The sequence below is a fragment of the Ammodytes marinus genome, assembly GCF_949987685.1.
Source record: "Ammodytes marinus genome assembly, chromosome: 6".
Taxonomy (NCBI): Eukaryota; Metazoa; Chordata; class Actinopteri; order Uranoscopiformes; family Ammodytidae; genus Ammodytes; species Ammodytes marinus.
This window is the reverse complement of record NC_137235.1, coordinates 23,735,631-23,762,064: the sequence shown is the minus strand read 5'-3', so window position 1 is coordinate 23,762,064 and position 26,434 is coordinate 23,735,631. Positions and strand designations below refer to the sequence as shown.

The following is a 26,434-nucleotide window of genomic DNA, read 5'->3' as shown; positions in this document are numbered from 1 at the left end:
ATGATGTATGGATCAAGACAGTACATTAACAATAAATGGTCAGTGAAAAATGAACAAGGTTGTTATAAAAAAGTATAAATATAATACAATTCTCAGAAAATGTAAGTACACTTAATACAACTTTTCATATGACATAAATAAACTATAGGGTTTCTCTTGTAATATATATATTGTCTAAACCAGTAAGACAAAACAGTAAATGCCTCTTCTCTTTGAAAAGTTCATAGGGTTATTTCTTTGAATCGAGAGTAAAGGTCGGCATGGACTATTTACAGTCTTTCATATCAGCACCAAAAGAAACAATACCGATTTATTTCTTAACTGCGTGTTGGTGTTTGTTTGTTTGTGTGTGTGTGTGTGTGTGTGTGTGTGTTTGTGTGAGTGCGTATGGCATGAGTTGTGCGGTGGAGGCAGATGGACAATCACAAAAAAGATTTATTACCCTTGTTTTGAAGAGGCATTCTCCTCATTCATGGTGGTTTTCACTACCGGCGTCAGGTTAAATCTGAGCAGCAAGGTCTCTATCGACTATTTTTATGTGTTTACTTTGACAAAAATAAACAACAGCCACAACATAGCTGCATGGCTGCTAATGTCTTGGCTCCCTTCAATGTTTTCCTCTTTTCCCCTGGCATATAAAAACTCCAAATTGGCTGCTTCCAGCTCTGATTTTGTAGGCTATCAAAACCTCACTTCCCCTGCGTCTGCCAGGGTGAACCTTTTGAAGGTTAGTGTGTCAGAGTGTCAGACAAAAAATAGATTTCTGTCCATTGACAATTGCAAAATTGCCTCTTTTTTTGGTACACAAGGCAAAAGAAATAAGAAGTAAACATCAACATTTAAGCCTGAGACAACATCAAGAAATATGTCAAGTGCTTTACAACACTTACCAAAAATTACAAAAATAATATAACTCATTCAAAAAGAGAATGAAAATATTTAAGCTTTGTGGTACTCTTTCAGTCCAGCTCTTGGCTTTATCCTCTCATGGAATAAACTGACTTCACTACTGTATATACAATATTTATAGCTTTGAGACTTAACAATCCACTGTAGCTTTCTTTTGAATGGTTATCATCTGAGGTTACCAATGTCTTTCGCTGACTTTTGGACAGCGTGTCTGTGTGTTAAAAAGCTACAAATAGGGACTGCATCAATCAGCAGCTTCTCTGAAGATTCATTGGCAATGCCCTCAGGGAGAAGCCTTTTGAGCTGCCACAAAGCTTGGAATGGCCCGATCTAATGTGTGCTGGAGAGCCACACTTATAAGGTGCCACATCTGTACAACAGGACACCAGCTCCTTCGTGAAGACTCAGACAAGCCCAGATTCACGGCACATTCTGTAGAACTGTCCTCGCTGTGCGATGAGGTTGGCTGGAGAGTCCATCTCAGAAATGTGTCCTCTGTCCATGACGATTACTCTGTGAAGCAGTGAAAAAGATGAGCAAGACAGGTCTTTTTTTTATTACACCTGACCTAACATACTTATACTATATGTGTCTCATATTAAAGCTGTGGGCTTAGAGGCCTATAATTGCTCATGTAGTTAGCATTTGGTCAAATAAAGTTAATTAATAAAGTTAGCAATTTTAGGTTTGCAACATAAAATGTACTTATTCATTTTATTTTTTGTCTTAAATTACTCTTTGAGGTGTCCAGAAATCAAAGTAATGCCTTTCTTTGGCTTATCTTGTCGGACAAACAGTAAAACAGTCCTAAGGTAGGTTTAGTTTTAATTTAGAATTGAAATAGACAAAATCTGCAAATCATTACATCTGAGAAGCTGTAACTACCAAATGTTTGGCATTGTACATTATGAATACTACATATAACAAAAGTTGACTTCTAAGCGGATGGTCATGTACCTGGTGTAGTCCATGATAGTGTTGAGGCGGTGAGCGACTGTCAGGACGGTGCAGTCCTCAAACTGTGTGCGGATGGTAGACTGGATGAGTGTGTCTGTCTCCAGGTCCACAGCAGCCGTCGCCTCGTCCAAAACCAGAATCTTGGTTTTCCTCAGCAGGGCCCTAGCCAGGCAGACTAGCTGGCGCTGACCCAGACTACAGAGACAAAGCAAGGGCTTAGATTATATCCTGCAGCTTCGTGTGGATATCTCTGTCATAATGCATTAGTGACTGACTAGGCTAAAACAATGGCGGCTGTTTTATCTGCATTGCAATGTGTCATATCAGTGCACCGTTGTTGTACCTGAGGTTTTCTCCTCCCTCGGAGCACTCGTGGTTGAGTTTGTCGGGCAAGTTTGAGATGAAGTTTTTGAGGTGAGCGAGCTCCAGCGAACGCCACACCTCCTCGTCCGTGTAGGTGTCAAAGGGGTCGAGGTTCATGCGGAGGGAGCCTGAGAACAGCACTGGGTCCTGGGAGAGAGCGCGCCACATATTACGCACCATTAAACTGATCGGTAACAGGATCATTGTGATTTAGAGTGGCTTATTTTACATTGGATATGGAGTGTGACAGTTGCAAAAAGTTTACGTGATGAAAGCCAGGGTTGGGTTTGTGTTATTGCTACTGTCGTACCTGAGGAATGATAGTGATGCGTGATCTGAGGTCATGGAGTCCGATGTCTGCGATGTTGACTCCGTCTATGAAGATCTTTCCCTTCGCCGCCTCTAAAACCCTGAAGATTCCCAAAGCCAGTGAGGACTTTCCTGCTCCTGTCCGACCCACTATTCCAACCTGGAAAATAGTTTTTTTTTTGTTAGAATGTATGCATGCCGTAAAGGTGCAATTTAAGCAATCTAAGAAATCCAGGAGGAAGCTTCAAACTGCTCTCAACTCACCCTCTCTCTTTCGTGAATCTGCAAGGTAATGCCCTTCAGAGCCAACTCTAGGCCTTTGCGGTACTGCAGACCGTAGTCCTGGAACTCTATGGTACCTCTCTGGGGCCAGTCAAGGGGCAAGGAGCTGCCCTCTATGCTCCAACTTGCCTAAAGATATAAAAACAAATGTTAAGTAGATAAAAAAAATGGCCCTCTTGTTATATGGTGTCCTTAGAAGATGAGATTGCTAATGTGTGTGCATGTGTGTGTGCGTGTGTTTGTGTGTGTGGGTGGTGGGGACACTCACCTCTTTAACAGTTTCAGCATACTCATTGACTCTCTCCACCGAAACAATGTTATTTTCCACATCAGTCCAGGATCTCACAATCCAACTCAGGATTCCAGTCACCTGCAATATTAAATGCGATAAGGGTTTACTTTAAATATGTGTTGCCCCTGTTGCACTGAAATGGCTTGGAGAATGAAAAAAGCAAAGAGTCTCTATTACACTTTTTTCCAGTTTAACTTCTGATTGCCACATGCAGCAAGCAGATGGATAGTGCACAATGCTTCAAGGTGAATGAGATAGGCTGTCACAGCTTGATGCTAATGTGTTGGTTGGGATACCTCTCTGGCGCTACAGTTGGTGTGTGTGTGTTTTTTTGTGTTTGTGTGTGTGTGTGTGTGTGTGTGTTTGCGTGTGTGTGTGTGTGTGTGTGTGTGTGTGTGTGTGTGCGTGTGTGTGGGCCTCTTACCTGGAGGGAGTGTGACACAGCCAATCCGACAATGCCTGGGCTCAGTGTGCTTCTTCCCATCACGGAGAGAATGGCAGCAGCTAAGACCACGCCATTGCCAACAAACTCCAGATTGACTGCCAGCCAACTGTGGATGTAAAACATTGATTTAGCTGTGGGCAGGGAAGTTCCATAATGTGTTCGCATTGGCAAAGCCAGAATTCATTTTGTTTAACCACGTAACATCAAGCAATCGCTGTAAGTCTTGGTGCCGTAAATCACTGTCTCCATTGAGCTAAAACGGAGCAAATAAATGTATGGAGGAAATAAAGCACACTATAATGATCACATATCATCTCACCGCGTTGCCACAAATCGGGGAAAGTAGGAGGTCTGGTTGAAGTCGACCCTCTTATTGGCCTGCAGAATGAACCTGGACTGCTCGCCAAAGGCCCGGATGACGCTGGCGCCCTGCACTGTCTCGTTGAAGTGGGTGTAGATGGGCGAGCGGCTCACGGCTTCCAGCCGCCGCAGCTGACAGGATGTGGCAACGTAGAAGCTCTGTAGCCCACAGTGGAAAAGTAGAAGAACCAGCTTTAATGAGTGAAACCAAATGGGAGCGCTGAGGGCTTTCCCATAATTCATAGGGAATTTGTGTAACATCGATGTCAGCAGGTAGGGGAAAAAAAACATAAGTGAACATCAAAATCAGCAGGGTTGGTTTTGGATCTCAGAGCGTTCCAATAACACTCTGTAATGGAACCCAGCTGTTTCTAAGCCACCTTGAACACAAGGCTCACAGAAGTAAAATGTGAAACATCAAAGCGATTCTTGGTGAGTTTAAAGGTATCATATTATGCTCATTTCCAGGTCCAAAACTGTAATTTGGGTTTCTACTAGAAACTGTTTTCATTGTGCAGTGTCCAACAATGCCTTTATATTTCTCACAGTGCCATTGCCCAATCTCCTCTCCTCATCCTCTGTCTAAAACAATCAGATTTGACTAAGCCCTGCCTTCTAAAAAGCCCACTCTGCTCTGATTGGCCAGGTACCCACGTGGGGACACAGGCACTTCCCACCCAGCTCAATATGGCAACCTGCCGGTTAGATTCAGGGGCATTAAGGGGGTGTTTATTACAGGTAGAGGTAGTGCTAGGTTAGATTGGTAATCAGGGGGTGTGGCCTCACTCGCGTTATGACATAATAAGAGGACAGAAATCTGTCTGGGGTTTTTGAACGCAGGTTTTCAGAAAGGTGGAGGTGGAGAATAAGCGAGAGGGTGGTTTTTTCTTATACTTTGGGAGTCTCTAGTCACAACGGGGACCGATATCAACATTGAAAAAACTTGAAAAAGTTTATATAAAAAGTTTAATAGGTGACATTTAAAAGTCTTGTGGGAAAATCGTACCTGGACAAAAGCGTAAAGGAAAGCGAGTGGCAGAATGATCACAGCGGCGAAAGGCATCGCCATCAGAACGATGATGCAGACCTCCATGAGTTTGAAGATGTAGCTCAGCAGCATCTTCAAGCCGTCGGGAACCATGCAGTCGATGGCGTCGATCTCTTTGGCAAAGCGGTTGAGGAGGTTCCCGCTGGGCGTGCACTCAAAGAAAGACATGGGAGAGTGCAGCACGTTGACCAGCAGGTCCATGTGCAAGTGGCGAGAGGCTATGATGCCGCAGATGGAGATGGCCACGGTCGTGCCAAAGATGGCAATACCTGAGGAGCGAAAGATCAAGATGTTTAATTGAATCAGTGTCGAGGTTGAATCAATAGGCCTACTCTTCTTCTTTTCTTTTGAGAATAATTTCCGTATTTTGTAGAAGAAAACCACAAATATACAGTACATCAATATTCAGTAAATGAGCTACTTAAGACCCTTCTATTTTATCTTATTTGTGTTATTTTCATTATTATAATGCTGACTGACCTTGTACAAAGCCCAGTGCACCAAACACAGTCAGTTTAAGGTCTGTATCAATCTGGGTGCCGTTGACGATAGGATCGTCAGCCCACATGCTGAGCCAGTAGTTGTAGGCCAAGGAGGCGCCCTGCTGAAAGGCGTACAGGAAGACGATGGGAATGATGATGGCCAAGCCGATGGTCTTGAAGTACTTTTGGTACATCTCCAACTTCACCTGTTGTAGAAAAACACAAAACGTAACGGTAAATCTCCATGAATTAGATAACTTTAAGTCAACAGTTTTATGTATCAATAAACCCGCCATAAATATCACTTGGGGGCAGCAGAAACAAGCGGTTAACACAAAACTGACAACTTTAAAGTCAACATGACAAACTTGTTTGTATAGAGTTGCCTATTTTAATTTAACTCTAAAAAGTTAAATAGGTAAATCCTTTTTCGAGCAAGTTTTCACCAATGCCCATTTTCATCCCATTCAAACTTACCCTTCCAGTGCGAGCCTTGTCAACCACAGTCAGTTTGCCCAAGTCCTCCGGCACCTGTTCCTGGTCTGTTTCAGAAACGGGCTCCATATTCTGCAGGTTGGTATTAGTGGTGTCACCCCTGGGGAAATATGCGAGGCCAAAGGTCAGTTTCGTAAAAAGATGGTTGGGATGCCAAACATTTGTAGGACAGTTTTTTCTCACACGTTTGTTCACTTACCCAATGAGCTGTTCCTGTGACAGGTCTCTAGAGAACGGCATGAAGTCCACCATGCTGAGACGAGCATTAGACCTCCTGGAACCAGCTACAAGAAAACATGCTTTTAAGACTGATGTTCATGACATGTCGTTCCCCCTTACTACACACACTGACGTTTGTCTGGATGGTCATATTTAGTATGATTTAGGTACCAACAAAAAGTCAAATAAACAGAACACTGCCTTTTAAATGTATTGCTGAAATGTCTCCTCACCTCTGGATATGGCGCTCTCTTTTCGCTCTGTGCTGGCGAAGGTGTGGATAAAGTCAGCGAAGGCGCCATGGCGGCTGAGGAGCTCCTGGTAGGAGCCACTCTCTGTGATTTCTCCATCTACCAGGACTAGGATATGGTCAGCCTGCGGCAGGAAGCTCATCCCATGGGTCACCAGGATACGGGTCTGTAAAGCAAGCCACACCAGTCAGAATAATAGGATGTAAGCACAATCCGACTCTTAATTGAGGCTTTCTCGAAAACAAAATGTCAGCAAAGTGGTGGTTTCCATATTATGATAACAATAGGGCAGTTAGCATGCTTGTAAGCAGTTTAGGTGTCGTAAAACCATGTTTGAGCTGTACTCAGCTGAATTGAACTGGGTGAATGCACTTTACAAGTTTTTTTCCCCATATATTACCTTGTCTCTAAGGACTCCTTTTGGCCCAATGACTTTGTCGAAGATGTGTTGACCCACATGTGCATCTACAGCAGACAGCGGATCATCCAGGAAGTAAACATCAGCCTTTCTGTAGACGGCCCTGGCCAGGCTCACCCTCTGCTTCTGCCCACCCGAGAGGTTTAGTCCCTGCATGGACACAATTATTTTAATTTGGATTAAACTCAGAATGTTTAGAGAAAAATGTCATATCAATTTCCCTTTCTCAATCTCCATACCTTCTCTCCGATTTCTGTACCATCTCCGGCAGGCAGGATGTCCAAGTCGGGCAGCAGTGCGCAGGCCTCCAGCACCCGGTGGTACCACGTCTTCAGTTTCTCGCGGCCAAATAAGATGTTGTCTTGGACTGTGGCGTTCTGGATCCAGGCCTGCTGGGGCACATAGGCCACGGAGCCCTTCGAGGACAGATGTTGAAAGAGAGACTGTCAGTATATTTATTAAATGAAACCCGCAGCTATGAATAGAACTCGCACATAACGGAACATAAGCTCAGTACCTTAACAGCAACACGGCCGCTTCTTTTCTCCGTCTCACCGAGCATGGCGGACAACAAAGACGACTTTCCACTGCCCACATGTCCGACCACAGCCACAAGGGAACCTCGCGGCACGTGCACGTTGATCCTGTCAACAACGAAAGGAATTGTCATGTAAGTCTCTTTTTGTTTTTGTCGTTTTGTTGTAGATTTAATAATTTATTTAATCATTTTTTTCCTAACTCGTACTTTTTGAGACATGGAGGGCCCTCTGCAGACCAGCTGAAAGTGCCGTTTTCAATCTCCACGTCTTCCCCATCTAAACGAGACAGAAAGATTGAGCAAAACCAAATGTCAAATAATACCTGAGAAACGGATAAACAAACATTCCCTCTTGAAGTTACCCGTCAGGGTACAGCTTGGCTGGGCGTAATTACAAGTGAATTTGCTTAATCACACACATTACAGAGCTGTTGCTCTTTCACAAGCTGTCCTAGGAAGTGTTGACAGATAACAGACAGGGGAGTGCAGTATTTTTTTTCTTCCTCTTTTTTTTTACTCCTCTATGAATCATATGTCTGAATACATGCTGTGATTTACATTCAACCACCAAAATTGAACATCCTATAATTACCCTGTCTACAAGTCAGCCCGCGACCCAGGAAGTGACAGTGCACATGAACCATACAAGGCTGTGGTTCTCCACAGTTATAAACAACAACCAAATCTTGTGGGCTGCTTGTATTGATTATGACAGCCCTATGATTTCAGGCAGTATGGAGAACACATTGTGGCAATTGGGGAAACGAAACAGAGCAGTATAGTAGTATTTTTCATTTCATGTTATAGACAGTTTATGCACAGGCGGGGTTCTTACCAGTACTCAATGGAGCCTTTGAGACATTGTCCACTTTCAGCTCTTCTGAGCACAGGTACTTTCCCAGACGTCTCAGGGAAACCATAGCCTGAAACAGAGGTTAGCGGTTAGTAAATCTGACCTACATCCAACACATGGCGTCATGAAAATATACATTATCAGGCAGCATGGAACTAGGGAGAAAATATCTCAGAGCAATTGAGTATAACATGAAGACATGATCTACCTGCATAGTCGTGCTTATAGCAAATGGAAGCTGACTGAGTGGGGTCTTCAGGATGTTGATCAGAGCCATTGAGACAAACACTTTCTGTGCATCCAGAACGTTCCTATCATCGATCGTCACATAGACTCCAAACATGGAAAAGGCAATCTTGAAAAAAATAAAAAAGATCCTTAATTTTACGTTTATAGGCAAAAGTGGATGATCTTTAGTGGCACAATTTAAATGATAAGGCTGGGGTTATTTTAAATGTCTATGATTGCCAATTTAACCAACGAAAAGACCAAAACAAACAGCAACACATTAGTCTGTCTCCCAGTACTCTATGACTTCCCCGCCCTGTCTGTAGCACTCAGCCCCAAGACCATTTACTCCTACTGAAGACATAAATCTTTAAAATCATATCACGTAAGTATATAATTTCGTTTTTAGTTTCAGTTTTTGCCACGCTATGTTGGTCAGACCAAGGAAAAATATCTCTATTTGATGGATTAAAATAAAATTTGTTACAGGCATTTGTGGTTCCGATGAAGTGTCTTAATGACTTTGGTGATCCCCTTTCTTTTCCTCAATTGGAATTTACAACTATTGAAAGGATTGCCATGATATTTTTCCAGATGATAATGTTTCCCTAGCTCAGCTCAAAACATTTTATTGTCAAATTCTTTTCCCATCAGCCTCAGCTGTAACTTGTGTTTCATTTGTGGCTTTTCTTGGATTTTCTTGACAGCAAGAAACACATTACATATCGCCATTAAATATCTTTAAACCAGCTTTGGAGTTAAATTTTTTTTAAATTTGATTTGTAGGTCTTTCACGTTAGTGCTCCTACCAGGAAAGATGAAGAGTTGAAGGAGGCAATGGAGATGGAATAAAGGATCTGAGACTTCTTCAGGGCTTTGAGCTCCTTTTCTCTGTGGCCCAGAACCTTCTCCAGGAAGGCTTTCTCCCAGGCATAGAACTTCAAGATCTTTATTCCATTCAGGATCTCATTCATCAGCCTGATGCGGCCGTCCATGAACTTCATCTGGATCTCCTGTTGAGCAAACAAAGAGGTTTTTAGCGGCACAGCGACAATTACCAGACCAAAGCAAATACAAGCATTTGTGAACATGGCTTTGCCCACTATTGTTAGTGCTCTAGTAGATTTCCTGAACGTCATGGAACTTGTTAAATTCCGAAGGAATTTATTGCTTGTTACATTTAAAAAAAAAATTATGACGAGGAAACAACAAAGGGCCAGGGATGTGGTCACCGAATTCAAGACTAAGTTCGATTATATTGGCATTCCAAATTTACAAAACCCTCTGTTGTTGTTCCAAAGAAATTTAAAATTGCATTTTCCTGCTGCCCGCCCCTTCCTTTTATTGTTTTTCAAATACGTATTATGGGGCAGACATGAAAAGGACAAGAGAGAATGTACCCTGTAGACCAAACACCCACACAGCTCTTCAGCCGCCATCTAAACCAGCTGTGGCATCCCTGACCGAACGAACCAGATGTCAGGGCTACTGCGGCGAAAGTGTGAAGGATTCCAGTAACAACTTTTTTTACCTGTAGCTTGCTTCTTTTCTTCGCAATGAATCCGTTGAGGGGAAAAATGAGAATGACGGTGGCAATTCCTGCCAATGCTGACGGGCCAAGATGCTGGGTAAAAGAAAGCATAGCAACGGCGTCAGGCAAAAAATACAGTCGTGCATGAATGAGCCGCACTGTGAAAACACCATTTGGACATACCTGCCAGAGGAAGAAGAGACAAAGAGCAATTTCAATAGGAGCCAGCCAGACAGCGTTGAAGTACACCACAAAGTCCATGAGCTTCTGAGTGTCTGCCGAAACCAGATTCACAATCTCGCCCACGGTGCACGTCCTCCTGGCAGAGCTGTTTACTACCAAAGACTGGATTGAAAAGAAAAGAGAAAGACATATTAGCGCTTGATGCACTGTGTCAAATATACATTTACATGTGTAAAGATTTCCGACGATCAGGTAAAAGTTGTCAATCTTACACTGTGTACGGTTTTCTGTCTTGAAGGACAGAAAGCGTTTGTTTTTTTGCCATTTAGGACGTGTATATAGGTTAGAGGCTACATGTCTGGAGTTATAGATTTACCCACCTTCCTGTAAACCAAGCCCATCACTGCGGTCTTCACCCTCATTCCCACTGTGAAGCAAGCGTACATGTACTGATGGCTGAAGAGGGACTGCAGACAGGACAGCAGGAACATGAGGGTGGCGTAGAAGTAGCCCTTCCACAGCGGAGCGTCTTCGTCTCTCATGAAACCCAGAAGAAGACTGTGGAGAAGAAGTTTAAGTGATTAATGAGGATGTTCAGTAGTTTGCACACTTTTTTGTGTGACCCTTTTGTGATCTTAAGGCTCATAACTATCAAAACCCTGTTTCTATGTGCACGACTTTCCCTAGAAAGTAGTGATTTACGCAGAAAAAGGCAGGTTTTGACCATGTCAACATGATTTTCTTTGGGTCATTCAGTCTACAGTAGTATTATTTGACTTCATTGTGTGCCTTAAACCAATAGCCTTGGAGACTGGTCCACACCAAAGCAGCTCGGGTTGCACAACAGTGCTCAGTTTGTGGCCGGGCTGCCCTCACAGTTGGCCAGCGGCTCCCTTATTGTGGCCCGACAACATTTCTGCCATTTAGAGCCTCTGCCTGTTCTACTGACTGGAGCGCAGACGGCTGTGGTCTCGTTTTGACTTTTCTTGCTCACAGCTCCGTGACCGTAATTAACACTTCCCCTGATTCGGTGCTGCATGTGCATCAACAACAACATTCCAGTCTGGCGTGTGGGACGGTGCGGCGGTCGGCTGGTCAGCCATGACCTGCTTTCCCCGCTGCCAGCTACTGTTGTTGTTTGGAGAACGGTGTCACAAATCACTGAAAGGTACTGTACTATTGTTTTATAAATACATATACTGTATATCTATTTTTGTTTCCCAACAATGTGCTAATGTTAATTTAAATTTTCAATACCAGGAAAGTTTTATTCTCTTTCAGTTAAATCTCCAAATTGAATCGGACAGCTCACCCCCCACAAGCACAATAAAACCTTTTTATACTCTAGCCTGGATCCAGGTAATTTCAGTCTGAGCTGAGGTTTGGAAATATTGGCTGCAGCTTTCCTTGATACAGTGCGGTCAATGCCATTTGGTTAGTGGGACTCTGAAGCACTCAAAAAGTTCTATTTGAAAACTCAACAACAACATCTCTTTCCAAATATAATGACACAGTAACTTGCGATTGTAACTTTATTATGGGCAGTGTTATTGAAAACTTATTGAAGCACAACTGCCTGATTTCTATTTCCATGCAGGTATTCAAACCATACACAAGGATATTTTTGTGTTTAGGGCTGTTGTCACCACAAACCAAATACCCTCGGCTCGAGTTTAACGATACTGGGTTGAGAAAGAGCTAATATCTCCACACCGTGGCAAATCAAACCACAGCTATTTATTGCCTGAACTTCTGGTGAGAACCGATTTAGGAGTTGGTGAACATCTCCTTTAAGGCTTACCTGAGCACCTGTGGGATGGCAAACATGAAGGCATCGTGGAATATGATACACAGGGTGCCGGTCAGAAAGTATGGGCCGAACTTGCGTGCCAGCGTCCTGAGCAGGAAGAAGCCCGAGCTCTGCTCCTTCTGCAGCTTCCTGAGGAGCTGAGCCTGGTCTGGCAGTCTGCTCCCCAGCGCCACGCCTGACGCCAAAGCCTTCTCCTGCCTACCAGAGGGAGAGAGACAAGACATCTATGTCAGAGATGCCCCAACGTGGTTGAAGATGCTTTTTAAGTCTTTAATGTAAAACAGACTGTAAAGAAAACTGTTATTCGTTCCGTCACAGATGGAGTAGAGAACTCACCAGCATCAGTAAAAACTATAATTCACTGACACAATATTTGGACTTCACAACAGATCTTCAAAGTGCTGGATCATGTTAACTAGCTTTGAAAATGACACACATGGCTCTCGTCTTGACATAATAGTGCTGTTTGTCCTCAAAGGACTCCTTTTGGATCTATTTATGGCCCAGAAATGCCTCCTGTGATGAGGCGTCCAGTGCTTCAATTCACCGCAATGATGGATAAGTCGTGCTCTGCTTGGGTCATTAATTCAAGCAGCACCATGCTGACGTTTGGCCACATTGCAATAAAACTAAACTGATGCTTTGGCTGTAAACTTGTGACAATAGTGTGGGCTGTAAGATGGATCACAGACCTACAGTATGTCAGAATAAGAAGCCATATGGGCCACAGGAAAAAATGAAAGGCAAGATGTGCATGTCCCGCACGTGTCTTTTCCCTGTGAAGATTGGTCTTCACACATGGCCCTCGACTTAACACATTTCTTAATGCTACACCCATTAATTAAATAAACATAGAATGTCAGTCAGCCCCCCAAAGGGGGCCATCCCCAGATTTGATAAAAATAAGTCAGTGTATTCATCATGAGGAGGACACTATACTTTGGTCTAGACAAAATCATCTAAACAAATATTGGATGGATCCCTATGGATCCAAGATGATAAATCCTTATGACTTTGGTGATCCTCTGATCTTTCCCCTAATGCCACCATGTTTTGGCATTTCTGTCGTAAAGTATTTTCTTTTAGCCACACCAGCCAAATTTCAATTTGTCAAACACTTATCTTTATGCCCATATACCTGCAAAATTAATGAAATGTCTTCAGCCCCAGCTGTACTTTTTGCTATGTGCTATAGTATTTACCAAATGTTGAAAGTTAGCGTTGTCATTATATGTTATAGCATGCTGACTTCGGCATTCAGCTCAAAATACTGCTGTGCCTAGACGCAGCCTCAAAAATCAGCTTGCATGGCCTGAACTCTTCGTCTTTTCTATATTTTGTGAGTCTAAAATATAGAAAAGACGAAACATATTAAGTTGCTGGGGTGCCCCTTTAAACTGCCAGACATCAATCATCGGGGGTTCTCACTTTTTAATCTTGGCACATTCGGCTGTCCATTCCTCTTGCAGCTCTGAAATAATCTTGCGTGACGTGTCCTCCTCCCTCAGTGTCCACAGGTCTTCGGCTGCCAGTGGGGTGCGATATCCTTTCACAACAAGCCTGGGGAAGGAGCGCGGAAATGATGATTCATGCACTCGATCGTCAACAACACGCAAATATTATTGTAAACAAGGGCAAACTGTTGCTGCAGTGAGTCAGCCGAAGCCGAAAAAAAATTAGGGGGTATCGAAGAACCAATCTTACCCAGTGAACCACCAGAAGAGAATCTTTGAGAGGAATGAGGCATCTTTTACGGGACAGGGATTCTGCAACAGATTAAAGACCAGACTTAAGCGTTGTTTTCGCAGTATATCAATCACTTAGGCTTAAAGGCTTCACAGAGGTTGTTGGTTGATGGTTGAATGGTGCACTTGTGAGGACGGGTGTTTTGAGAATGCTAATGAGTGTAAACAGCACTGTACAGGTCAGGTGGTTCATTGTGGGGAGCATGAGGCTGTGAACTCCCACGGGACACAGCATAAATAGAGTTCAGTGTTAGCGCAGGGTGAAGATGACGAGTTGAGGTCTAGCGCAGACGGAGAGGAAATTTGTCATCACAAACCGTCAAACACATTGGACACACACACACACACACACACACACACACGGTGCATTCCATAGCCCCTTACAAAAACCATCAGAACTAAATGCCTCACCCTAACCCTTGAACTTACCCTAACCTAAACCTAATTCTAACCTGAACCCTCAAATAAGTGAATAAGTGGGGACCGGGCAAAATATCCTCTCTTTCCAAAAATGTCCTAACTCTGATGGTTAAAGTTAAAACTGGTCCTCACAAAGATTCCTGTACAAGTACGCACACACACACACATACAATGTTTGTCCTCTATGCCGTATGACGTCCCTCTACCCATACCACCCCCTCACCAGGGTGTTTTGGGCTTTTCATTAACCAGCCCTCTTGCTCTTCATCCCCTCACTTCCTCTCTTCCTGTGAGTAACCCTAACCATAGCATGGAGCGAAGAGGCGGAGGAAAAAGGAGGAGGAGGAGGAGGAGGAGGAGGACACACCAAGGAGCAACCAATGGGTGTGTCCACCACGCCAGACTGCGGCTTCTGCAACCCTCAGCCACCTCACCACGGGCCAAGACTTTGGAAGGGACTTTTCCAGCTATTTTGTTTTTCACCGGAAGAATATTACATCACATGTCCGTTTGATCGATTAGAAGCTCATTTTCATTCACCTGTCAACTGGCTATTTGGAGCCTCAAAAAGATTGTGTCACGGCTCACAAATAATGGGACACTTTATTAAGGGATGCCTGCGCTGTTGTGCGGTCACAGGCTCCGAAGCAGTGGCCGTGATGTTATCCAACGCTGAAGTGAGTGAGTAGCGTTGAAGGTATGTGGGAGAACAATGACAAACACATACACGCAACCATTCACACTGCCCTCATAGGAATGTGAGAGTGGGAGAGAAAGGAAGGAAGGAGGTAGGTGGATCACATCATTTGCCCCAAATGGGAAAAGTGTCTTGACAACAAAAGTTGAAAAACCGCAAGATAACTGCCCTGGCATTTTTTCTTTTCAGGGTATAGGATCGGAATGGACATTTGACGGAAGTGGGATACATTCTCTTCTGCCTACCTTTTCCAAGATGGTTTTTCCCTCCTGAGGCTGGTCAGCAAAACAGCACAGGAAGAGCTGAGCCAGTTGGATTGTGAAGTAGGAGAAGAAGGCGAGATATCGCACGATGTCAGAGGCAATGCCCTGTGGAATAAGGAAAGATAAGGTTAAGGAGGCTGCTACAGTGCTCAAAATACCAGCATTTTCTCATTTTATTTTATTTTCTATTTATAAGGATTCCAGTCAAGTTATGATATAAGGCTTTAATTTGAACCAGTAACACACTTCATTGGCTTCCTGGCTGAGTGCAAGCCAATAAGAAAATAAATTCATCTCTTTCAATGTTACAAATCACACAACATCCTGTGGTAGACAGCCATACATTCATGTGGGGGTTTTTGTGCACTTTTACAACAACTCGAAATGCATTTGACGTTTTTTTTCATGCTTGAACATTGTAAAGCAGAGGATATGGTTTATATACCAGGATCACAGACACCGTAAAGAGTATTTTGGACCTTTAGGCTAAATCAGGGTGAAAACCCAAAGTCTTTAATGGTGTTCTTTATATAAATGAAGCAATAGTTAAAGCTGCCTCTCAGTCACGCTATAGGAAATAAACGGAGATTGTGGTTTTCTACAAGCCAGCCTCACTCAATCAAGGGAGCAGCGGTTATTAACCACTCAGAGACTTTTGTGAAATGTAGGACTCCCATGTTATTCTTGACGTACAGAAATTGTGGGGTTTGGCAGACGCATTGTTTACTACTGGGTCAATGCCATTGCCAGCCTGTTCTGCAGCAGTATGGGTATGCATGGAAGTCAGAGCCATGGTAAATAGTAAAATGACTTTCTCTGAAGAACGTGGTGCTGTGCCCAGAAAGGAGATACCAAGGGGCCAAATGGATCCGGCCACACCGTAAAAAAAACAAGGTCGGCATTGGTTGGAGAGTGGGTGGGAAAAATGTAGGTCAAGCTTCTAAGAATGGCCCAGGGTCCACACACATGAACCCTGTCAACTCAAGCCATCAATGCTGCAGTGAGAATAAGACGCTTTCTTTATAAAAATCTGGAAAATGTGCCAGCACATGTGTTAACACGAGCTGACACAGCTGTGCTGCAACACTTTTATTACATCCATCAGAAAAAATTACTTTTCTACTATCGCTTTTGGAAGGAGTTATTTGTCTTTGATGTTGAATGGTGCCTGTGCATCAGAAGTACACTTTACACTTTATAGAATTTTTAATGGGATCTAGGTATAAAAACTGCTTCCATTGCAACTGTATCTGTATTAAATAGGTTCGTTAAAATTTTTGGGAAGTATACTTATTCATGTGTTTGCTGAGAGTTAGGTGAGAAGATTTATACCACCTTTGTGTCCTTGAAGGTTCAGTAAGCGGAATGGTCAGTTTAGCTAACTTCCTGTCACTGACTGCAGCTAACAGTCCCCTCCCTCGTCCCCACGTCACCACATTAATGCACCGCGGTCTTCAAACAGCGAGTTATCTAGCATCATCTCAGATAAGTAAGTGTGATAAAACATGATGAAAACCATCAAAACAGACATTGGGAAGGATTTTTACGCGTGCACCGGCAGTGAGACGGGTGCCGGTTTGTAGCGTTCTCTCTTGTGATTGGATATCAGTTTCGGGATCCCCGAAAAGTTTATTTGACGATTGCATGCAGAGCGGGTGACTGAGAGATCGGCTTTATGAAATGCGCACACTATGTAAGTGATCACTGTATGAATAAAGAGTGATTTAACACTTATATTAACATAAATAAATCGCTTACTTCACCTTTAAGCTTAATAAATAAGCTATCACCAGTATATGGATAGCTTAATGGGGACACCGCTTGCTCCGTTCAAAGGTAACAACATCAACCTACCATCACTTATCAAACTCAATAGGTCTTATAGAAGAATTTTACCTTGTTGTTTAATTGAAAAAAAGTATATTAAATAAAGATAACAGATCCTGCATCAAAATACACAGTTTTTTTTTTACCTTATTTTTGTATTAAGACCTATTAAACAAACGAGACGCGCTAGCCTATTTAGTGCTAGTAGTTAGCTGTTTCCTCCTGTATACAGTTTGAGGCGGTATCTTTATATTTAGGGTACAATAGAGAAAATGGTATGATTATTTTAATCAAACCCTGAAAGAAAGCGAATAAGCATATTTACCCAAAAGTCGAACTATTCCTATTTGGCGGGAGTTAAATGCAGTGATAACTTCCTTTGTTTTATTGCAGTGAGTTGCTTATAAACTTATACAATTTTGGAGTTTTAGTCGTTACTGTATATGCAGTCCACCCATGACTGTATCTTCTGCAAGCAGCCACCTATTCATTTCAGTCTTTTAAAGATGATCTAGCAAATGGATAATTGGTACCATTCACCCCAAAGGCGCTGGATGGTATTGAGATCTGTCTGGATGTGCAGAATCCGGTCTTTTAAATTTGGTAAATCAAGATGTACAGATCCGAAGATATGGTGAATAAATTTACGGGTGGTCACATGTTTATCTTTTGTTAACGCATGCGGTTGTATGGAATGAAAACATCTGTGTCTAAATCTTAAATGGCCCTAGCATTATGTGCGGATGCATAGATTTCCATCTGGCTGTGTTTACAACAGTGTGGGCCCATAAACACAGCGCTGACGTTCCTCTGGCCTGACCCTGGGCTGCCATGTCTCACCAGCATCTAACCCAGGGCCATCATTACTCTCCCCCCAAGCAGTGTGGGAATGTCACACTGAAGACGATAAAACAGAAATATGGATGTGTGTGTGTCTGTTTGTGTGTTTTTTTATAGAAATGCAAATGCGACTGCCCCACGACTGCGTGTGCCTAAATAGAAACTTACCCCACACAACAATGATTGCAGTGTCTGACAGGAGACACAGGAAGAAAAAGGGAAAACTTAAACACACACAGGCTTGACCAGAATTGGCAGTCTCATCCTCCAACACTTGGATTAAATTAAGGTTACCTTGGTTTAAAATTAGGGGATGAAATAGTAACTCTTTGCTGACATAGGGTATATCTCAAGCTGTGATGCTGGAGTCTCGTGTCTAGACTAAGGGTAGCAATAGACTTGATTAGATATCCCTCCCTTCTTAGTGTTTTGACACTGAGGGTTCAACGAGTTCAAACCTGACAGACACATTCAATTTAGATCTGAATTATCCCTTACTTTTACAATAGAGGCTTTTTTCGGATGCTTGGAATATATAGCATCATTGGTTAGTCCACACAGTAAGACATGGTGATGGTATTTTTCTGTTACATTGTATGGTATGTGGTAATACTGATATAAAAGGCTAAAGACATACCTCATCCATGGCCAGCTGGATCTTGGCTCTGAGAGGCACCAGGGAACAGACAACAGCCAAGACCCAGAACAGGAAAAGGAATACGGAGGAACGACAGCCTCTCACTCGTTCCAACTGTATTATGCATAAGGCCAAGATCTAGAGAGAGAAAGAGACACACACACACACACACACACACACACACACACACACACACACACAGAAATACTTAATTTAATCATCCAAATGTGCAGTTCTTGCAGCAAAGAAGAGGAAACAACTCAATCCTAATGCCAAAACTCAAATCTGTGATGCCCCATTCATGAGGAACCTGGAAGTGCCTCCAACTACAACAAAGACTAATTTTAAATAAATCCAAATGAGTTTTAGTTACTCTCGGTTCTTAACTTCAAAACCAACTTTTTTTCTTTTTGTTCCACGTGAATTCAGTTGAAATGAAGCACTATCTCTCCGTTATGAGCTACTGATGTCACTGCCCATATTTTTCCAGAGCAGAGGGTATATAGTCAGATTTTGCCTGGTCTAATGCAGCCAATGGTGGTTTTGAAAAAAAAAAAAAAAAAACTTGGGTTGCTGGGATTTCCCTTGCCACAGGCGCAGATGTGATCCGGGCTGACTTCCGTCTATAAAAAAAGATGCATGCCCTTGCACACATTGATACACTTAATGTTATTATATACTCTCAGTAAAAACAAACTCCGTATCGTGATGTTTACTCAAAAATAGGACGGATTCCGTGTTGGGAATGACTGTCGGTCTGTCCTCGGAGGAGTCGTGCATCTGCAGTTGAACCCCTGTAATTGGTCCCTCACTGAGTGGTTGGCCAAGTGAGACGTCACTTTTTCATGCCAGCTCATCACAAAGTGGAGAGAGAGCGGGGTTAAGGTTTCAAAATATGTACCACATTGGTTGCTTTGGGATGAGCCACAATGCTGTCCTGTTATAAACCATAGTGGTCTGGTAATTATATAAGTTTTTCACATCAACAACCTGATACACTTCATGGGGAGACGTGTACAGATGTGTTCCGGTTGGCATAAACAACATAGGGTTTTTGTTTATTTGCTGTGGTGACTCACTGATTGTTTATCCTATGGTTCATTTTCACTATTTAAGGATGGATAAATAATTTTAGAGTCTCCCTTGAATGTCTGTGAGATGATGGATTGAATAGCACACCAATAGAGGCAATGCGAACAACATGCAGACTCAGAGCAGATGAAGGTCCAGGAATATGATTTCAGGGATGAATATGACCAAATTTTGACTTAGTTTTGCTAAGTTTCTAGCATGGCTTTTGTTCTAAAAACAGCTGACACTGTTTTAGGAAACGAGGTCAATAGAAAGTGAACCAAAACGAAAGCAACTTAAAAAGCTTAAAGGTGGTACAAGAGTTTGGTGCACACCTTATGATTGTTAAAACCCAGCTTTTACAAGCTAGATATATCTTCATGTATTGCAAATTGTCCCTATCAACTCAAGGGAAAGCTCTCAAGTCTCCTATAGGACGGTGTATTTCCCACATTTCAGTCAGCAGTTCTAAGCCCATGTTGGAGAACTTTATGTCCTCCACTGCTGGAACATGAAGTCCTACACTGATGAGGTTGAGGTTGCATCCGCCCCAATCCAAACCTTAACATAAGTGAGGCAAATGTAAAGCTGCCCTTGGGTCAGCATCTGAGGGCAAGCCTTGCTATTCCTAGTCTTCCGCTCTGACTTAGCGACATATATCTGCAAAACCATAAGCCCATCTGTTTGTACAAGTCAGTGGGTGGAACTAAGTCCATCACATAGCCCCAAATCAAAACCCTACCTTATAATTATATGGTGTTCAATGATGGGGAAGGAATGGGGATTTTACCTCATGGTCTGGCTGATTATAGTAAGTGTCATGCATGTTCTATTCATCAATAGTGACCGCGATTTGTGCGTGGGCTGACTGGTTTCGGGCAAAGCTGTTCCCATACATTGAACGAAGTTGAAAGGCAACAGAATAAGTTGGTCAGAGCAACAATAGCACAGTGTTCCCGACCAGCGCCCAGGCAACAGGGTGGTGGTTTGGTGGCTGCGATCAACATCAAGAAAATTACATCCTGTAATAAAGATATGTCTGCAAATAGATTAAAGCATTTGTGACATGCTCTTAATGCAATTTATGGGTGTTTGTGGTCTGACCACACTGGTGTAATTAAAATTTTAGAAAACGTATTTGAAATCTATACCTCTAAACAAAAGACCTCTTGAGTGTAAATGTACCTAAATATGTACAGGTATTTATTCAGAAGTCTGAGATGACCACAGGTGGGCAAAGCTGTTTGACTTTGGGAGAGTGAGACAGTGCAGGACCTTTATGAGGCTGCAGAGAGAGAGAGAGAGAGAGAGAGAGAGAGAGAGAGAGCGAGAGAGAGAGAGAGAGAGAGAGGACGCTTTGTGAGTGAAGCTTCAGGTCGGCTTTAGAGGCTACAGCAACCCTTTCTATCTGGACCCAGCAGTACTAAATTGTAATTGTTACAACGCTCCTTCTCAGGATAAACAGCATTTTAAGCTTGCCATGCCACCCAAGCTTTGAGCTGTGCCCCTGTATCGTTTCAAATCTGCCCAGAATGAGTGGGATCGATGTCCTCTCCATCAACATAAGCCACTGAAAACATTTCTGTCTGATTGCACACCCTCCCTCCTCTTCTCTAAATATAGCCCACTCTATACAGTATGCCACCCTGATTTGGATCTAAACGTCTGAGCTGTTTATCTTCAAACTTGAGCAAATCAAGGCGGATACTGTAGACTTTGGATATGGTTGAGTTTTTTCCTTTTTCTTTTTCAGAGGTTGAATTGGTGAATACTTTGTCCGCGTCATCATTTTATGCCTTCCTGCAGAGAGGCATTTCAATTGAACCCGTTGCACCTTAAATAGGGGTTTCCTCAGAACAATGGCGCTTAAGGAAGAAACTGGCCTCAAAACCTCCAGTCCGAGAGGCTACTGCACATCTGTAGCCTATACAAAGATGGAACCTTTATATGCAATTAGATTAAACGGAGGCTACAATTGTGTGTCATCACCTTTGTATTCGGTGGTTTTGTGTTTTTTAAAGATGAACCAAAAGGTTGGAAGAGATTCAAATGAACCTAAAGCACATGAGGAAACGAAGCACGACGATAACTCATTAGCATGATTGATTCTGAGTGAGTCAATGGTAACAGTTTATGTCTGAACTGCACTGGAAACAGTTCAGTATATGCTTTGGAAAAGGATTGGCCTGTTAAAAACATTGCAATATTTAGCTTTAGCTTAATGTACATTTCTTCCTTGTGAAATATATGGCATCTCACTTGCACAGGACATACCAATCCCATTTTTCATCCTACTGAAACTTTCCACATAGTCGTACGTGCACGGATTACACATCGGATAGTAACTCATGTCATTATACATGTACTCTGCCCCCTGATGAGTGATGCTCACTACAGGTTGTGTTTACAGGGTACTGTCATATTTGCTCTTCCTGCAACACTATAACTCTATCCCTGGTTGTGCATCTTTGCACTTTAGTGTCTTGCCAGCATCCTGCACAGACGCTATATATCCTTTCATTTGTCTGCACTTTGACGTGTGAGCCGACACTGAAATATTCCAAAAAACTGACTATTGCCAACAGCAACGCATATGGGATGTCCAATGTGCAATTTGGGCTACAAATCAGTGGCATAGCTCAGTAGTTAAATCTTTCTCCGTACACAAACCACAAATGCACTGGGACTAACAACGCAAAATTACTATTGCACATGATTCCTTGGCATTCACTTTGAATTATTATTATTTTATTTTACTGTATATACTGTATATATCATCGTAAACTTGATCAGGCATAACATTGATTTAAAGTTGCAAGCTCTCCCAATGACTATATAAATGTCTACTTTTAAACATATGGAAGCAGTTCATACAGAATTAGATTTCAGTGGTACAGTGACCCTATGGTCACTAGTCACATGTAACCTTAATCAGATGGAGTCAACACATTGACCCAAGCCAGTGTCAATATTGAAGATGGACCTTGGTTTTTTATATTTGATCCGCTTTTCAGGGATCTGCTAATCCAACCTTGATCCACTGATACAAGTGTCATACAAGGTAAAAAAAGTAGGCCCTTAACTTTTACAGCTCAAAAATTCGATTAAAATTCAATTTTCTTTTCTAGTCTGATAATAAGTTTTTTTTACAGATATAAATGTGTGCATAAAATGAGGAAGGAGCCACATCATTTACCACAGTCATGCTGCGTATGATGGGGCTGAGTAGGAAGACCATGTGCTGCTCGATCTCCTCGCTCCTCTCCAGCAGGATGTAGAAGAACTCCACGAAGCCAAAGGAGGCCAGCAGGAAACCCAACACCTGAACAGGACGGGGATAGTCATGGGAAACTGATAAGAGAAACTTTCTACATGCATAGTCACATCAACCAGTATAATGCTGTTGATATAGGGGATCCTGTTGAGGAAAAAACTAGAAGGAATTTAACTTTTGTATCTGCTTTCAGTTAGATGAAAAAAAACCTTGGACAATAAACTGAGTGCTGGCCAAAGTCTGCGTGAAATCTCACCATCTTGGCGGTGCAGAGACAGGACATGCGGATGCGTCCGTTGTCATGGCAGTAGAAGTGAAGGCAATAGAAAGGGGCCAGCAACCACAGATAGATACAGGGGACCCACACCAGTACCGTGTTCTGGAAACACTGGGTCAGGTCAGGATTGGCTGTGTACCAAGTACGGTTCCAGTCCTGCAGCAAAGAGAAAGTCAAAAGTTCAGATAAAGTACAACATGCCATGGAGTCAGAAATTGAGGTAAAACTGTGAAATTGGTTCCCATCATGTGAGAGACAGAGCAGGCCATTCTCTCCAGAGAATTCTAACTTGGTGCAGGTCCTACGTTTCATCTATCAAAGCAGCAGAGAGTGAAACCACAGCAAGTCAACAAAAAAAAAATGTGTCTGTGCCCGATCATGACAGAGTGTGAGATGGAAGAGGTATTCTTCTAATAAAAAGCCAGCTTTGGAATGTCTTCTGACCACATCTCTGGCCTATTTCCTAACAATATAAGATGTCAACACCTGCAGGTCAAGTATTATGCTAATAATGACAAATATAAACAATAACAAATCCCTGCAGACCAGGCGTGTTGGGCAACGGCTGCCAAAAGTACGAGATGTAGTTACAGCAGCAGAAGCAGCATAGGTTGTTTAAAATATATTTAAAAAAAAAACAGGAGCTAAGTGGTGTGTTGTTGTCTTGCTTCCCTTGTTTATCCCCTCGCCGGCCTAATGAGGGGCAGGGTGTCTGGCTGTGCTAACAACGCTGCCCTGCGGACTCACCACAGGAAGTGGTTTTAAGGCTTCTAGTATGGTCGGAGCAGTCTGGCCCTGCGCTGGTAGGCAGCTGCAGGATCATTATGCAACAACCCTTCAGCACAGCTACAGCAGGTGAGAAGCACTTTGCGCATAGATCAATTCTGCTGCATGTCTCAGCATGAATAGCCAGTAATTCAAGTTTACCATCAATCTAACTGTTTGCCGCCTCGTGAGCCACGAGCGTCTGAATCACGGTGTGACTACAGGTGACCTGTTCAAATCAGAACTTCTGCCTGCCTCTCCGCCGGGTCCCAAGAATTTCTGAGTAAATCTTCATAACCTGCAACTTTAGGTTATGTGATGAATACACCATTTTTGCACATACTGTATACCAGTGGTCTCTGTGAGCACCGATATACCAAAATCCGTGATGAATCTCTCGAGAGGCAGTGAGTGGGAAGCTACTTTCGCAGGCCCTTCTGACTCCTGCGGTCAATGGCAGGGGGATGAACAGAAGAACACTTTTATGTAAGCAATCCAAACTTGTCAAACAACCCTCCAAGCACTTTGTTGTGCATTTTGCTCGGCACTGATCCCGTTTCACACCTTTGGCTTTAGTGGTCGAAGCAAACTAGTACATGCAAAAAGCTTGGTAGACACAAGGTTTATTTTATTTTTTTACTTGAAAAACACAGTGATGTGAAACTGGCAGAGAATTTTACTGTGCTGCGAATTGGCCTGATGTCCAGTTTTACGTCATTTAGATAAAAAACCCCTTGTAATGCAAAGCATGAGCTAATAACAAGTAATAGTGGATTGTCAGCAAAACCGCACAACTTTCAGGCATAGCATCGACCACTTTCACATGGACTTTGTCCTAAGTTAGCCCCTTTTAAAATTGCATCCCCAGAGCTGTGACCAATGAGTAAACAATGAGCTGTTCCAAAGGTATGCGAAAGGTTGATTACTACAGTGAATAACTGAATGTTCTTTGCAGCCAACAAAAGACGAAAACATGTGTTTCAACATCCGCTATGTTTTGTGATGGATGAAGTGTAGCTGGGAATTTTACATCTGTACTTTGAACTTTCATGGCAAAAAGAAATGCAAAATTTTTCTTTACAAAGTATACTTTCACTTTCTCCACAACGTTTGCTGTCCCTTGTTTTCAGGTTTACCAGGAGCAAAAAAAAAAGAAGAGAAAGAGCCATAATGAGAAACAGAACAGAGAAAGAGAGAGAGAGAGCGAGAGAGAGAGAGGGAAGGAGGGAAAGACGCAACAGGGGAGCGAGTGCATTCAATAATTTTGGCAGTCAAACTGGATCGTGGCCATTTCTTAACTTTCGAGATGGGATTCAGAATGTGGAGGTTTGCTAATATACACGACTAAAAAGCCTTCTCCAGCAACAGCAACTTGCTCTGTATGACGCAACTCCTACTCAGTCTCAGCACCTCATTGTGCTGAATCACAGAGCTGAGTGACGGTAAATGCAACTCTGACGCGCATCAAAGGTACATTTTCACATTCAGACTTGCTTTAGGTTAGATTTCTGGTGATATCACTCACACACGTTGAGGCTGCCAAGTAAGAGGGCCATCGTATGCTATGGGGATTTTTATTCTGTGTTTCAGAGTGTTGCCAGATATTATTTTAGTTCCCCCCTCTTCGTCCTCTACATGCAGGCCTATTATTTGTCATTCTATTATTTTCTAATGTAAACAGTAAGAACATACGTAGGTTATGCTTATAATTAGTAACAGTTGATGGCCAGGGAGACAAGAACGGCATGCTAATGTGGCTAATGCTAATGACATTCATCATTAAATAGTGAAGATTAAACAGATGTTTAAGAGTAAGCAACAATATCTTGAACTTGAACTTGATAATTATGTAATTATGGGTGCTCATTATTGAGGCTCGGACCATTTACATTAACGTTTACTGATGGATACATGCTTCTATTAAATGACCTCAGTTCTAATGTGTTCTGTCAAACTCTTGGAAACACAACTGGAAACTGTTCTACGTGATATTTTCATGGCAAAGAAGGACACATGCATGCACATACAACCAAACAAAACAGGGTTCAGTGAAGGCATCACACACTCACCCACAGAGGGTCCAGGCCGCTGAGTCTGCAGAAGGCATCCATCCACTCGCTTGCTCCCGACGCTCCACTTGTTGGGGTCGATCAGCCCTGCTCCTCACGCTGTGTGGCACACACTCAGCACCCGTGTGTTTGTGTGTGTAAATGTGTGAGACGTGGGGTCAGAGAGTACAGTAAGTGTGTCCTTATGAGCCTTCTCCTCTCTCTAGCTAAAGGTAGTATATCTTGGATTCAGCCTGTTCTTGCCTGTCTGCCTGGGTGGAACACTCTGTATTTATTAGCGCGTGTGAGTGTCTGTGTAACTTTGCCTCCCCTTTAATATAACATCTTCTCTCAATGAAACTCTGTCTTTTCTGTCTCCCTCGCTGTGTGAACTGCTCCTGCCCTGAGATCCTGTGTCTTTCTGACTCTCACTCGGTTTGCCTGCTGTTTATGAGTGTGTCTCTTTGTTGGGTGGGTGGAAATCCCTCTCTCTCTCTCTTTCTCTCTCTCTCTCTCTCTCTCTCTCACCCCTTACTTCTCTCCCACATCTGCTGGATTTGGATCAAAACACCACAGCTACTCCCCTCAATGGGATGA

General features: G+C 42.8%; 1 protein-coding gene across 1 annotated transcript; it reads right to left on the bottom strand.

Annotated features, from left to right (window-relative positions):
• Positions 1–26,243, bottom strand: abcc6a (ATP-binding cassette, sub-family C (CFTR/MRP), member 6a). Its single transcript, XM_080029739.1, has 31 exons — positions 25,859–26,243; positions 23,004–23,180; positions 22,670–22,795; positions 18,403–18,540; positions 15,081–15,203; positions 13,678–13,739; positions 13,402–13,533; positions 11,965–12,171; positions 10,544–10,721; positions 10,164–10,325; positions 9,981–10,073; positions 9,259–9,462; positions 8,430–8,576; positions 8,204–8,291; positions 7,576–7,645; positions 7,348–7,474; positions 7,070–7,246; positions 6,813–6,980; positions 6,395–6,578; positions 6,142–6,226; positions 5,925–6,042; positions 5,446–5,653; positions 4,924–5,234; positions 3,877–4,076; positions 3,537–3,663; positions 3,089–3,190; positions 2,803–2,949; positions 2,540–2,698; positions 2,210–2,376; positions 1,867–2,061; positions 1–1,422 (listed from the first exon to the last, which is right to left on the bottom strand). The coding sequence occupies exons 1-31, from the start codon at positions 25,898–25,900 to the stop codon at positions 1,314–1,316; spliced, it is 4,533 nt and encodes a 1,510-aa protein (XP_079885865.1). The 5' UTR covers positions 25,901–26,243; the 3' UTR covers positions 1–1,313.
• Positions 26,244–26,434: the final 191 nt, after the last annotated feature.